The 15,641-nt window shown below is 45.7% G+C and overlaps 1 protein-coding gene across 3 annotated transcripts in view; it reads left to right on the top strand.

Moving 5' to 3' along the window:
- The first annotated feature begins 8,777 nt into the window (after positions 1-8,777).
- The window catches only part of ARHGAP21 (Rho GTPase activating protein 21), a 111,907-nt gene continuing 105,043 nt past the window's right edge, over positions 8,778-15,641 (top strand). Inside the window, exons 1-2 of one of the 3 annotated variants that reach the window (XM_057432905.1) lie at positions 8,778-8,925; positions 9,672-9,978. In XM_057432905.1, coding sequence (XP_057288888.1) covers positions 9,898-9,978 — 81 coding nt within the window. In that variant the 5' untranslated portion in view covers positions 8,778-8,925; positions 9,672-9,897. Of the gene's footprint in view, positions 8,926-9,454; positions 9,470-9,611; positions 9,979-15,641 lie in introns of those variants that run through there. The other 2 variants (XM_057432906.1, XM_057432904.1) reach the window with 2 other exon arrangements.

The following is a 15,641-nucleotide window of genomic DNA, read 5'->3' as shown; positions in this document are numbered from 1 at the left end:
TTTGTGGCCCTCACCTCAGGCAGTTGTATAGTCCTGAAATCTAATAGTCTGTCCCCACCAGATCAAAAGGAAAGACCACTCTTACTGTACCAAGAAGATGAAGCCCTGTCCTTAGACTCTGCAGCAAAATGCTTTGCATTGCTGTGCTCAGAGTTTGTTTTGTATTTTGCTCAGGGCTTAAGGACCGCCTTGAGAATTAAATTAACTTGGACTGTTTCCCCTGGCCTCCCTTGTAACGCTTTGGTCTAATCCTGCACATGACCTTTGTGTGGACATATTTTGCATCCACATGGAGACATTTGGAGTCTGGTGCATGTGAAACAGCACAGTACTGCAGTGAAGAGTTCAAGTATATCTAATGAGTTAAAATATTTGGCTGCTGCTTTCTTATGGGAAAGCAGTACTGAAATGAACATCTGAGGGTGTCTCAGCAAAAGACTGGGCTGAAAATATTCTGTAAACGTGGCTTTGTTCCTTAGCTCATTACTTTCATTTTGACTTCTCCCAGCATTATGTTATTGCCGATCACATTTCTGGATTGATTTTTGTCTAGATTTGCAACTTTAAGTCCATTGCCAAAGAAGGACAAACTGGTAGAGGGTGCTAATAATTAATTTAGTCACACTAGAAACATGTTATATTCAATGCTTTCTTCAGTCAATTCAGAAGCATGTTTCTTCTTTACATACTACAGTTTGCATAGCAGTCAGCATAGCCTATTTACAGAAAATTAAGGAGTGTTTCTGTTCATTAGTTGCAGTAATTTACACGTCTGAGTTTTTTTCTGTACTGGCACATGAACTACTCGGAAGCTGAACCCAACCCCAGGTATCCCTATTCTCACACTTGTCTCTCTTGGTCCCCAAAAATAGTGCAGGGCCACTCATTACCTCTAACTCTGATCAGCCAGCATCTTCTGCAGCATTTGACATTTGTTCAAAGGATTTGTAAAACACTGAAAGAGAATGAATCCAATACTTTCTTCTCCTTGAAAGCAACATCCATAGGCAATCCTTTCTCTAGAAGTAGGATGTAGCTTGCTGGGGAATTTATACTACTTCCAAGAAGTGAAGTAACCGTTTAGCTCTGTCAAAATACTAAACATATTCCTAATCCATCCTCTCCTGGAAAATTCATACCATACAGACATAAATACAATCCAGGTTGCTTCACAGATTATTCTTGGGGGGGGGGGGGGGGCAGGGGGTCATGCTTTCCTGGTACTGTCTCCCCATTTTTATTTCACTTTTTTAAAGCCAGAGCAGGAAAACAGGTGGTGGGAAAGGAGTGGGGAAAAAAACAAACATTGTAATATCACTTTCAGAGCCTACTCCTCATAAATAGTAATCAGCTTACAGGTTTAAAGACCTTCTGGCCTTTAGATGGCTCCTTCTGTCCCAGAGAACATCTCGTGTCTCTCTTCATTGAAAAGAGAGCTGAGCAGTGGTCAGTCTGAGTAAGTAGCAGCATGTGGAGTCAAGTTTAGAAGCCAGTAAGAGCTGAGTATGCGGTTTCTACAGGATATATGGGAGCAAGGTTTTGAGGAGCTCCAAGTGAAGCAAAAGCTCTTCACACAGAGTAGGCAAAATAAGAAAGCAGTAATTGATACACTGTCCTTGGGTGGAGCATGTCTTTGTTGGAAGGAGGTGGGGTTCTGATGAAATCAATATACATGATATAAATGTAACATTTTTACTCCTGAGCTTTTTTTCAATGCCTGAAAGCTATCTTGATCCAGCCCCAGCTATAGAGAAAGTTCTGTTAAATGGCAGGGCCCGGGAGAAAGCTCTCACACTTTGTCCATATACAGGGAAGCTGTTGATAGTCAGTAAAAATACAACCTGGATGTAACCTGGATTTTGGAGACGGCTGTTAGCACCACTGTGCTACTAAAAAAAGATTTCACTAATCAGCGGATCAAGCTGCTGACTACCTGATAAAGCAAGGAGACAGTGATAAAACTGTTGTCAATTCATTACCGGCTACTTCCACCTAAATTGTCAGTTCAGTAGTTAAACTAAACATTTTACAAAGCAGGGCTGATTTACCACCTCCCAGCTGATAGCACAGAAGAAAACATAGAACTGTTATTTCAGTAGAGGAGCTAAGGTAACCCCAATTGTCATTTCACTTTTCTCTGTCATTGAGCACTTAAACCTTTTCTGTCACAGCCAGTTTTAAATAGATTGTATATTTATTGTGCTGAACTCTTTTAAACTGTGCGTGTGTGGGAGGGGAGGGTTTCTGAGGGAAAATGCTGCATAGTCCCTGCTGGCTTTCTAAAACAAGTTAACATTGTTTGACCTAAAGTGAATAAACCCGCAGCAGAGATGAGGCTGATGACTTTATCTGTTAGACTCTGACTCTGCTAATTTGAAACAAATGAAAGAATGTAGATAGTTTAAGTGAATGCAGAAGAGATGGGAGTGATATTTTTCTTCCCCTAGACCTTTACAGAATTAGGAAATCTTGCTGTAAACAGGCATGGCATTTTCAGAAACAAGTTGTTATTCCACAGCGACAGTTTCCAAAAGCAAAACGTGAAAAACATGAGTTTTGCTTTGCTTATGGTTTCAGAGTGTTTCAGGAGATTTTCATTGCTAAGAACCCAAGTTAAAGTAAAGTGAGTTCTGCTGGGCTCCTCCTAGGCATAATCATACTTGCTCAAATTTTACACTGCAACTCATTCCCCTGGGCTCACTGAATTATACTTGAAATTGCTTTTGTCTCTGGCTGGATGATGGTAAATTCCTGCAGGCTTGAACAATTTCATATTTCTTTACAGAGTAACAAGTTTGCTGTTGGAACTGACATACTAATGCCCCAAACCCACCAAAACGTACCAAACTCTAGACAGAACAGCAGGGGTGATTGGTGTGAACAAGAGGCTTATTGCTGGAGGAGTCATGCATCAGCGTGCCTTGATGCCTCAGGCAAACACCTCCAGTTCTAGTTCAAGGTATATGCAGGCACACAAGGGAGTATTAACAAGTACCAAGTTAGGCTGTGAATTCAGGAAACATCAGAAACTTTCTACCATCTCTGATTTGGATACATCTTTCATGGAAGAATAACCCACCTCACTACTTGGTCATCCTTGCTCTGAGGTGAAATGAAGAACCACGAGCCTCTTACCAGAACTCAGCTTCCTTCTGTTGGTGGTGGATCAGTGATGTTAGCCAGGAGGAGCAGGCACCTTGCTGAGGTGTCCTCAAAGCAGTGGGTGGGGGAGTTGTCCTGGCACAGGATAGGAAATAAGCCGTGGTAGCTTCTGCATGGAAGGGGCAGTCATCTTCCCATGTATATCTCTTACCCAATGGACACACTCTCATGACACAGGTCCGGGGAGCTGCTCCTCACAGCTTCACTGAGCATGCCCAGTAGTGATCTTTCCCTCATGGTCCTGGACTTACCATGCATTAATGCAAAGGCACGCTCAAGCTGCCTCATTGCCTCAAGTCATTTACAGCTATGGCAAGAAGGAGCATCACAAGGGAAGGCAACAGGATGCACTTCCCATCAGACTGGCTAGCTAAGTGCTGGAGGATATTCTGAGGACACACAAGTCAGCAGTGACACACTTCTGGTCTTACAAATAATTGCTTTCTCTCCCCCTCACCTGTATTCAGCAAGTCTAGTGATACCGCCTCTGGTCTGCTTCAGTGGCCAGGCATTCACAGGAGACTAGTTTCCACAGGCTTGCCCTGTACCTGCTCTACACATGTCATTATTCATGGGCGCTGCTGGCAAACAACCTCATCTCTCAGACTGGAGCCCCTGCTATACATTTTCCCCATGCCTTCAATATATTCTTCTTTTTGTAGTATTTCCATTTTCTTTTAAGTTTATCCATCTGAATTTTGCTCCAAAATGTTAATCCTTCTCTGGATGTCTGACCCAAGTATAGTCCTCTTATGTCGTATCTCATTTCTTGTGCCTTGATGGTCACCTCCTGCAAACAGAGCTACCTCTCTGTTCATAAGATTTTTGGATGCCTCTGATCAGTGGTCTTAAGCTGACCACTGTTAAAGCTCATAGATGACACCTTAGCACTCTTAAGATGTACAGCTCACCACATATCTTAAGCATCCTCCTTGGCTTTCCAGTAGGCAAATGCCTCATTTTCACCATAACTTTGGACAGGAGGAGATCTTTCCTAAAGGTTAAGCCCCGCAGAATATTGTATGCCCTTAAAATGGTGTTTCTTCTACGGGATATTGCCCAGCACCCTGTGACTGGTGGAGACAGCATGACTGAAGCTTCAGGATGCCAAAATCCTCTCTTACTAATGGACCCAGAGGTAGGTCTGCCTACAGTTCTCTTTGACAGTGCTCAGGAGCACTTGAAAAGCATCAGCATCAGGGGCCAAATGAGGTAGGTGTGATCTCTTTTAAAAAGAAGATTGAAATAAAAGAAAGGAGACACTTTGGGCATAGTTCACTGTGTACATGGGAACCAAGATGTAGGCATGGCAGTGATTACATTTATTTCTGTTGCCAGAGTGTAGGTGATAAGAACACCTGTAGAATGAAAGGGGATATTGTGGTACAGTTATCGAGAAAACAGCCATCACTAGTGATGTTGAGGATGATAATGTAGTAGTGCTGGAAAGGAAACAGATGCTTGTGTCATGACTGAATCACAGGAATCACAGTGCAGAAGTCTGTAAAGCAAATACAATTGCAAAAAATGGTCATATTACATCACATCTCTAGTCAAGATTTTATGGCTTTTACATGTCTAGGAAGGGACTACTAGCTGTAGTATCTTGCAAATATCGATTAATGAAAAATGTATCTGTCATCCACTTCTCAACTGCCCATTTTGGGGAGAATCTAATGAGTCATCCTCACTCAGGGCACCTGTCAACATCCTTGGGAGTGGGGAGTTGTTAGGCTGATGCCAATCAGTGTTTTGGCCATGTTCTGAAGTGTCTGTAGCCAGGGTGCTCACAGCAGTGCTTGCAAACACTTTCAGGGAGGTAGCAGCATTCATTACCTCCAAAACAGAAGATATTGCAGACGTGTCCATGTTCAGCCTGAACCTCTCAAAAAAGGCCCTAACCGTGAGATTTAAGCAGCTGGGATCCATGGTGAAAAGTGTTATCAGAATGATCATTGCCCCAGCAGCTCCAAGTGACAATTTCTGAGAGCAAACATCAGTGCAAACATCTACTTCCTTAGAGACGTATCTCCACTCACTCTTCCTTTCGTTCCCAAATTCAGGCTCTGTTAAGCTCAGACCTTTTCCTACATAACTTTTCAGACTTTCTACTCTTCTCCTTATCACAGCATGAAATACCCAAGATTTACTGCTATCTTCCACTACTGCCTATCTAATCTTCTCTACCCAGGTACTCCAAAATAATCTAATCTAAAAAGACCTGTAAGAAACCTGCTTTCACTTTAACTTCTGTTTCTCTCTACTCGTGTTGTTCTCTATCCCAAACATAGGGCAGCTGGGACTCGCTATGGCCAAGCCTCCTCACTGCTCATGGCACCTCAGGTCTGATGTACCACAGTGTGCTGCAAATGGTGAGAAAAAGAGAGGGCCTTCAAGATAGCAAGAACAATGTAACTGCTTGGGAAGTGAGTTGCCTCACAGTGGGCTAGATGCAGGTTAGATGTCTAAACACGTCATACATGTGAGAGAAAGGCATGGCCCTGGGCCCTGCTAGAGGCAGATATTAAGGACCACATGGGAAGGAGACAGGTCCTTAAAACATATTTAATGTAATGAACTTCAGTCCTCCAGACTACCTTGCCACGTGACTTTCGATGTCCACAATTTAGCCTCTTGAATTTCTATGTTCTCAAGATGTTCATTCAGCAATTGCCAATTTAAGAAGATAGACCCCCATTATCATGCCACCACTGACCCAGGGAACAGGAAGAACAGAATGACTGAGCACACCTCAGGCCCTGGACAGTAGTGCAGGCTCAGCTCTGCCTACTGCAGCAATTTAAATTCAGCTGCTAGACTTTGCACTGAAGAGGCTGAGATGCGCTCAAAGATGTCTGCACTAACTCTCCTGGGGGGATGGTACTCTTTAGCAAGGAGTGATAATAAACAGTAGGATGGTGCTAACGCTTTAAGCTGCTGCAGCTGTCTGCTAAGTGAGTATGTGTCAACACCTTCAGACTGGAAGGTGAGAAAGTGAAATTACAGCGCTGTTACCCTAATTCTGCTTTTGCAATCTCTTTTATTAAACCACTTTCAAGGGTGGTTAAGGGACTCCGAGGTTCTGCTTGTGTGTTAAGAATCCAAGATAATAGGCATATTCCTGAAAGGTTGCTTGCTTCTCTAAGTTATTCTGTTCTAACTATGGCACCATAGTTAGAATGAAAAATTACAGCACCATAGCCTTATACGTGAATGTCATAAGTACATCCCAGCACCTCAGACAAAAGCATCTGTCACAGAAAAATAGAACACTCTGATTAAGAGGAAGAAAATGAAATACACAGTTCAATAGAGATTTGCTAGTGTAAATACTTTTGATAATTACACAAATATAACCTTTTCAGTGTTAATAAGAAGATCTATTTCCTCAGCCTAGCTATGAAGTAATTTATGATTCTAGGATCACATTTTCCTCTGTGATATTTTCATCTCCCTGTTATAGTTTGAAAGCTAAAGCTAGAGAAACTGACTGGCAATGTAAGAAAAGTAAAAATGGAAGATTTGTCACTGTACTGATGTAGCTGTGCTGATATAAATAGAGACTTGATAGATACTAAATGATCGCTCACAGTCTACTTCTGGTTTAATCTCTTTGAGATATTTTGTGAATCTGACGACTTTCTGCGTGGATATTAGTGACAGTGCTAATGCAGATTTGGAGTCAGCACTGTGGTTCCTACAGAAAAAAGTAATTATTCTGAATACACAGAGCTGGTTTTAGATATATCATGGGTTTTTGATGATGTTCTGTGGATTGACATGATGACTACAGTGCAGAGAGCAGTATGCAGCCAAGCACACAGCTACACTTTGTTCTGTTTGCTAACAGCTTCTAAACAGGAAAAGTGCTCCCACTGTTTCCCTTCTCCACCCTTCAAAAATCTCAAGTGATTTTAATTCTGGTCTTTTCAACTTCTTGACAACCATGGACTGGACTATATTACAAGAGTTTGCTCAGGGCCAGGACAGCAGTGAGAAACAATTAGAGAGCTGGACAGAACCATCTGTGGATTGCCAGCTGGACAGCAGGATGCTTATTTAAAATACGTGTATATAATATCCAGCCCAGGTCAGGTTCATCCACAAAGTAGCCATTAACATCAGAAATTTATGAGAAACTCAAACTCTTCAGAAACCACTACAGGTTCTTAACTGTATATACACTTGATGAAATACATGGCAGCACCTAGATGTAGATAAGCACCTGAGAAAGTGCAACAGGCCTCGAGTTGTAACACCCTTTTAAACATGGCAAATGTTACCTTAGTTGTCAAGAACCAGCACATGGACTGACTTTTTCTCCAGCTACTGGATGTAAGCTCCTCACCCAGATCTTTGGATACCAATATTCATACCTGCTGCCAATGTGAGGGATAACCAGGCCAGTCACCTCTTTTCAGAGATTACTTAAGAGTGGCATAGTAAAAAAAACACCCAACCCAAAACATCACTGTTTTGAGCCCACAAACCAGACACGACCTTTCATTTCGCAGAAGACCTTTACCATTTATTACAAATGCCTCGCTCTTCTTTTCCTTTCACAGAGACCTCACTTATCCAGCCTCTATGCTGAAAATAATCATTTAAGGAAACAAAAAGTAAAAATCACACTGACAATAGATGAAGTATAGAAAATGGTTTTATTTAACACCTTCAAGGAGACAACGAAACCAAGCTCCCCACACACTGAACAGCGGTCTCAGGACTTCGGCATGGCCCCATCCCGCAGACACAGCCGTCTCCACCGCCAGCCGAGCCCTCACGAAGCCAGGTGCCGGTCAGAGCTGGCGAGACAAGCGCTGTATTCTGCCTTAGGGCGGAACACCAGATTACTCCTATGTGACCCACCCCCCGAAAGCGCGGGTAGGGCGGGGGGGGGGGGGGGGGGCAGAAAACGCCGACGCCTCCGCCTCAGCGTGCTGGCGGGCAGCGGACGGAGGCCGGTGGCGGGGTGCGGGCCCGGCGGGGCTCTGCGCTCCCGGGCCGAAGGGGGGGTGCCCTGGAAGGCAGCCGGGAGCCAGTTCCTGCCCTTGCGGTGTCGTCTGAGGAGGTGGGTGGATTTTTGGAGGGAACAGCAACCGCCAGCTTGGAGGCGGGGGAACGGGACGGGGACGGGCTCCCCACCCGCAGAGGCAGCGGGACCCGATAGAGCCGGGAACACTTCATCGCCGCCGTGAGGCTGAGGTGCCGGAGACCCCCAGGCTGCCGAGTAAGACTGGGGCAGCTTGAGGGCCGGTGAGCCACTGCCGCCCGCCGCGGGGTCGCGCTGCCGGCCTGGGCTTAGCGAGCTGAGGGGAGGGAGAGGGGCTACCGCCCCTGGCTCCTGTCAGGGCGGGGACCACCGCGAGGCGCTGGGTCAGGCACGGGGCCTTCCCCTGACGGTGGTGTGACGGGACGGGGGAAGACGCGACCCGTGTTCGGGTGCTGGGGCCGCGGACGACAAGAGGTGCCGCGCTGGCCCGGCGAGAGATCGCGGCCAGTAACGCGGAGGAGGTTCCGCGGGGCATATCCCCTCGTCTTCAGCTGGGAGCTGGCTGTAGCTCCTCAGCGCGGCCACTGCTCCCCCGCACGTCGAGCCCGGAACGGGGCTGGAGTACAGCGAGCTGCCGCCGCATGCGGCGGTGGGCGAGACCGGTGCGCAGGTAGCCGGGGGAGCGCGGCGGGCGCAGCTGGCTCTGCGCGATGGCCCCCAGCGCCGAGACGCCCTAATTGGCGGCGGCGGAGCTGGCAGTGGGGGGCAGGGTAGGGCTGGCCCTGAGCGGCCGCCTGCTGCCACGGCCGGGTCCAAACGGCGCGTCTGTGCGGAGAGAGGCGGGAGGCCCGAGGGAGGGGTGGCGGGCGGGGCGTGGGGCGCGGTGGTCTGATCGCGAACGGCTCCGGCTACGTAGATGGGGGGAGGGAGCTGCCTGTGAGCGGGGTAGACGCGTGTGAGAGACAAAAGCCCAGCTCTGCCGAGTGAGGATCTCGGCCTCAGTGGTCCCGGGAGGGCTCTTTTGTTGCCGTTTTCCAATCGGCGTTTGTGAGTTCCCGCCGCCCCCCGCCCGGTCACACCAGTGGTTACGGCCGGGACGAGGACCGTGAACGGGCGGCAGCTTCCCCCCGGCCCGGCGAAAGAGCGGCCCCTTGGCTGCCTGCTCCGTATTCCACCAGTTGATCAAAGTTCGGCTGGGCCAAGGCGAGGAGAGACCGGCCTGCTGTCCTCGGTAGCCACGGCTCCTCTCTTCCTCTGCGGCCGGGGGCAGCGCTCCCCCGTCGCCGCTCCCTCCGGCGGCACGAAAGCCTATGTGTAGCGAGGTAGGAGGGAGCGGGCGCCTCCCGTTTCTCCCCGCCTGCCCTCTCCTCCCCGCGGCTGGGTCTCTGGATAGGAGGAGCCGGAGGAAGAGGAAGATGACGAGCGGGTGCAATTAGCCTAACAAGGGACTGGTGCCGGAGGAGGCGGCAGCGTCCCCGCGCCGAGGACTGACACATCTGCTCTCTCTCTTCTCCAGCCATGAAGGCAGAAGCTGGGGAGCGCAGCTGAAGCCCAGGGTCGTCCCGGCGCGCTTCCCTATGGCAGCTGCGTGAAGGGGCTGAGCCCCCCCCTCCCCCGGCGGCGGGGCTGGCCTTGTCGCCTCGGGTGTGCGCGAGCGGCTCTGGTTCTTCCCTCCTCTCCCTTCCCTTCCCCGATGTGGGCTCCAGAGGATTTGCTTCTCCTTTGTAACCGGGAATGAAATAATGGCGACCCGGTGGGCAGCGGGGCCACCCGGAGGAGATGGAGACAACGAGCCCCCCCCGGGCGGCGGCAACGGCGGCCAGGTATGAGCGACGGGGGCGGGAGGGGCGCGGGTTGCGCGTACGCGGCGGGCAGGGCAGGGCCGGGCTGGGCGGCCGCCTCCCGCCGCGGGGAACGGCTTGGCTGGAGCGGGCTTAATGGCCGCCCCCTCTCTCCCTCCCTTTCTCCCTCCCGCTCTCTTCCTGCCCGCCCGCCTTAGAATTGCTGGGAGTTGGACGCTGGGAGCGGTGCGGGCGTGCGGTTCCCCGGCAGAGGGGGGCCGGCTGCTGCCCCGGCTGAGGGCTCCCCTCGCAGTCGGGGCGTCGGAAGTGTGTGTGTGTGTGTGTGTGGGGACGCCTCCGCTGCCTTACGGCCGGGCGGCGGCTTCACTTCCCGCCCTGCGGAACGGCCGGCGTCCTCGCCCTTGGGGCGGCGGTTTCCGTGGGGTGAGCCCCCAGTCCCGCGGTCAGATCGCGGAGTGTCGCCCCACGCTCAGCCCCCCTGCGGCCTCCCTGCGCCTGTCCGCCCCGTCCCAGTCCTGTTCCCGGGGGACGGTGCTGGGGTACGGCTTCGTCGTCCCCGTCCTGCACCGCCTCGTCCCGCTCAAACTATGCTGCTTTTTAGTAGAAATACGGGCTTGGCCTCTGCCTCCTTGTAGGTAGTACTTGTCACCTTCCTATCTGTATGTAGCGCTTGTATTAAACATATTTCTGTTAACAGCATTTGTTGCTGGAACAGTCGTCTGTGTGCTTAGTTTGAAAACTTCATAGTATGCCCTATGGTGGCACCACTGCATGTTTGGACTCGCCACACAGAGTTTTTAACACAGAGCTGTGCCTGACGCTTCCTTCTGTGCTCTATTAATAGTAATAAATGTCTGCGAAACAACTATAATTTCAGATCCAACAAAATATGTGTAACAGTTTTAGTGGCCTTCTTCTAAGATCTGTCCTAAACTTTATTTACAAAGACAAACTTGCTTTTGTATTTATCACAGTTAAGGCATGTTTTGTCAAAGACAAAACTGCTCTAGGTCTTTGTAGGGCTGTGAAATGGATGCCTTTTATATGGATGCCCTGCTTTTGTTTGCTTAAACTGATATATAGTAGAATGATTTTTAAATCTACAGAACTGAAAAAAAAAGTGTGGATTGGTTTTGGTTTGTTGTGGGGTTGGTTTGTTTTTTTTTGTTTTGTTTTGTTTTTTAAGGACATCAGGTTTTAGTTTAGTGCTGTCCTCAATTCACCCTTTTGCCTTGGTTTGCAAGTGGCACATATGGATTTGTGAGATACAGTCTCTTAAAGCAGGTAGGTTAGGTGAGGACAACATATGAATCTTAATATCATCTGCTTTCTTATTTAACCTTTAAGACCGTGGTCAATTATGAGTCTTAATTTGTATGTAGATTTAAGCATGCATTATTCTTGTTGATGTCCTTTTTAAAAATGTGACTGAAAGCAAGGCCATTTTGGGAGAACCTGCCTTTTAATACTGTTCATATAATGTGGGAAGAGGGGGGAAACCACATGTCTAAGTGTAAAAATTAAAACCTGATTTTTTAATTCTGTCATATTGCGACTGCTGGTCTTTTGGCACTGGCACTTGTCATAATCCACATATCCCTACTGTGGTAAACCCTAACACGGCCTGTGGCGCTTTTGGAGATCGTTATGTTAAAGCTGTCTAATTGGGGACTACTAATAGGTGTGGAATTGCAAAATGGACTGCTCTGCCTGTTGTTTTGCCTGATACTTAACATGTTGCAGTTACATTTTAACTGCTAGAAAACATGTGCTTACACTGATGATTACCTTAATCACAGCAGGCCTGATGTAATCTTTGCTTGAACGTAGATACCCCTCATGAATGCCTAATCAAGGTTGCAGTGCTATCACAGTAACTTTAGTATGCATATTGCTGCATAGCTTAAAGTTCAGAGTACTTTCTTATAACTTTTTTCATAGATTGGTGTACAGTGCCAAGAGAGTGAGAGTTTGTGATGTGGGATCTGCTGCCTCAGTTCAGTTGGTGGGACAGTTACTGTGTACAGTGTCTGTGCTATATGTGTGAACAAATCCCTTTAACTGAAGTCGTATTGAGCAGTAAGAACTGCTTTTCTCTTGGGGAAAACAAAAAAAAAAAACCAGAAAACATCTTTAATGAGACACAATTACTGTATAAAAGGAATTTGAAGTTTGCAAAAAGTCACTGGAGTTGCAGGCTTTTGTAGTGTGCTCATACTGACATGCAAGATATTAGCAGTTTTGGGAAATGATACAAGTTTTTGGGACGCTGTATCCAATATGGTGCTTGTTTCATAATGCAGTATGAACATCTACATTTAGTGTTTAGCTGTAGACCTGTATGCACAGCAGATTGTTGTCACAAGGGAAGCTCCAGGCATCGCTGGTGCTCATCACTGGCAAGGGAGTTGCAACAGAAATTAGGATTTTCAGCCAGTTAAAGGTTTTGGAAATGTACAGCTATAATCAAGATTAGATCAAATACTGAAAAACCTGCCCTCTGGCTTTAAGATCAGTGGTCAGTCAAAGGGAATTTCTGACTGAGAAGTTATGCTTCTGTGTGTCTGTGCATGCAGAGGTAGGAGAACCGAGGACAGGAGATTTAACTCCCTTAGGTAACACCCGTGGTGGTTGATAATAGTTTGGTGTGTTTTGTTCTTTTTTTTGAATGCCTATCTGCTCTGATATTATGTTCCATTTGGTCATGCCTTGCCATGATTTCTATTTTTATTTTCAGTTCACTTTTTCTGTTCTCCCTTTGACACTGTACCTGGTGGTCTTTCTCACTTCAGAACCCCTTCACTGAAATAAGCATTGAGAACAAAGATTGTGCATTCAGGCTTGCAGGCTCCCGTCTGAACATACAGCGCCTGTTCAAAGGGACAGATCACGTATTCTGAGCTCCTGGGGGAGCTGGCAGAGAGGGCCAAAGATTCTTAGGGCTGTTTGCCATTCTGTTTGAAATCTGACACACATTTGCAAATGGGTGCAAGAATTACTGAGCTTATGCTCATAAGGACAGATAAGTGAGAGCGTGTTCTTTCTGGCTTTTAGATTAATGGGCATATGCTATCTCTGTTTCGTCAGGTTGTAGCAGTGTTTTGCTGGAATGATTAAGACCCGCTGAGGTACAGGCAGTACTGCTTCAGTCACAACGTCCCATCTACAGGCTTGTCTGGATTTGAGGCTGGAACTGGCTTAGTCTTTAGTGCACTTTTAATCTCCCTTCCTCTGCCTAGAAAGGCAAAACAAAAAGTGCTTTTGTTTGTTTGTTTTTCTATTCCCACTATTTTGTGTTTACTTTAAAAGAATTGCTAAGTTTGTGGTATAGTTTACTGTTAATCTGTATTAAAATTGCATACAAAATGTTAACTGTAGGATGAAAAAATATTAACCACAGCATGTGTGGTTTTAGAAGTAAAATTTTTACTGTAAGCAGTAGTTTCCTTAGTGTATGAATACTAGAAGTATTTTATAAAATAATTTTAAGTGTTTGATATTTTTCTGTTGGATCTCCTCAGAACACACATGTATTTAGGTGTTTGTTGCAGGTTTCTAGTACCTTACTGCAAATTTGCATTAAGAGTGTGGGCTCTGGGGTTTTGTTTTTGTGGGATTTATTTATTTTTGTTTGTTTGTTTAACAGCTGAGTTGTTAGAAACAGTTGACCGTCTTTAGAGATTCTTGAGAGTGTCTGTATTTGGCAGTAATTAGGAAATACATTTCCAAAGATTTCTGTAAAAGAAAAATCGGAGGTTATTTTGTATTTGCATAGTAACCACAAATACTTGATTTCAGAAGAGGGGAGAAAAAAAGATTCTTGCTCATACACCTTATCAGAGAGAGCACAACTGCATAAACTGAAGAGAAGCTTGTGCTGGAAGGGTCAGGAACCAGAGAAGGGCAGTGATGACACTAAAAATAGAAAATGATTGGTGCTCCTGCTAACAATAATTAATAGATCGTGCACTATTTTAACAACCCAGTTGGGTTGACATTGGTAAACTTGAAGTGAGGACTCCCAGGTGCTGTGTCTCTCTACTGCAGGACCCAGGCACTGAAGGACTGTATTTTGATCCTTTATTTAAATATCATCTTTATGTAAATATGCCTGTAAACATGTAAACTGTTGTGGAACTCTGTGGTTGGATGTCAATACTTTTCTTATGCCTAATGCTTAAAGGCAGTACGCTTTAACCATAATGTTAAATCCAGGTTGGGGAAATGCATTTGTAAGATTCTATGTCAAACAATACACAATACCAGAAGTAGTCATTAGAAGTGTATATTCCTTATGGTGATGATGAACTCTACACAAACCTTTTGTCAAGGGAGAATAAAATTCACTATAAATACCAACATTACCAGGAGTTGTGGTTATAGCTGTTTAAAATGCTTGGGTCAAATCCTGCTTAATTATGTGAGCATAATACTGACTTCTGCTCTCATTTATGTTGTGGTAAGCCTAAGATAATGTGAAACAACATGGACCTCTTCCAAGGGGTAATGCTAAGTATTTAAGTGACAATATAAAGCAGCAAATAATTCCTTCAAGAAAAGTAAGGGATCTGCCTTCAAATGTAGCTGCACATGGTGGGTTTTAAAGTGACTTTTTGCTTCCCAAAAATACACCTGTGTTGATGGTACCACTTTCCTAATTGTCGGGGTGGGGGAGAAACCCCAAACCAAAAAAAAACCCTAAACCAGACCGTCAGTTTTTGCAAGAGAATCGTGATGGACAGAGGAATATCTTGAACTGGGTCAGTACAAAATAATTCCAGTTACTGCATGCAGTATATGCATTATAAGAGTGAACTTTTTTTTAAACAGGTTTAACAAGCATAGAATCATAGAATAGTTTGAATTGCACTGGGTTAACTTTTCTTTGTGTAAGCTATTTTTAATAGTTTTCATTCTGATACTTCAGATGTATTATTTCTAGTCTATTTACTTGCTTACAGAAGAAAACCCAATTGAGAGAAACGTTGAGGGAGGGAAAGTATTTAATCTTGTGCACTGTATTTGTGATCTTGTCTCTCTCGTGATCTTGTCCCTCTTGAATGTATGAAAACATCTTTTGTGTAGATGGATGACCAAATCGTAGCTCAGCAGAACAGTATGGGCTCTGAAAAGAGTAGATGCTGGTCTTTTATTTTTAATAATAATCTTGGGAATACATACATCTGTTGCTGTGTAGATGGTGATTAGAATATAAATGTGTGCAACCTGTGAGCCTTATTAAAATGAAAACCTTTCTGTATCTCTTCCTAAGGAATTGAGTGTAGCAGTGTTAGACTAACATGTCAGGAATATATACTGATGCTTTGCAACTGGCATGTGTTTTTTTTTCCTTTTAATCTGACAACAACTGGAAGAAAAACAAATGTTTTCTAGCATTGGGGTGCGTGTTACTCTTCCTTGCAGTTGTTTGTGTATTAAATTGCATAGGATAGGAAGCAGATATAAAAAAGTTAGGAAATGATGTTAAATGAAAGCAGATTTATTTCCTGTTGTTAACAGGGGTCATGGTTTTTAAAAAGCATGAGTTAGCCCTAGTATAAATGGGGAGGCTTTTAAATTGGTGTTGAAACAGTCTGAATTGACAGCAGTCCAGAAGTCAGTCTGATGAGCTGTTTGGTATAACTCCGTGGTTGTAGAAGGCGTCAGAGCCTATGATCTCATCA

The sequence above is a fragment of the Pezoporus wallicus genome, unplaced genomic scaffold (genome assembly GCF_028554395.1).
Source record: "Pezoporus wallicus isolate ANWC-B61680 ecotype Strahan unplaced genomic scaffold, APGP_CSIRO_Pwel_v1 scaffold_2584, whole genome shotgun sequence".
Lineage (NCBI taxonomy): Eukaryota > Metazoa > Chordata > Aves > Psittaciformes > Psittacidae > Pezoporus > Pezoporus wallicus.
Note: the sequence above shows the minus strand (reverse complement) of the source record. Positions and strands in the feature narration are given on the sequence as shown.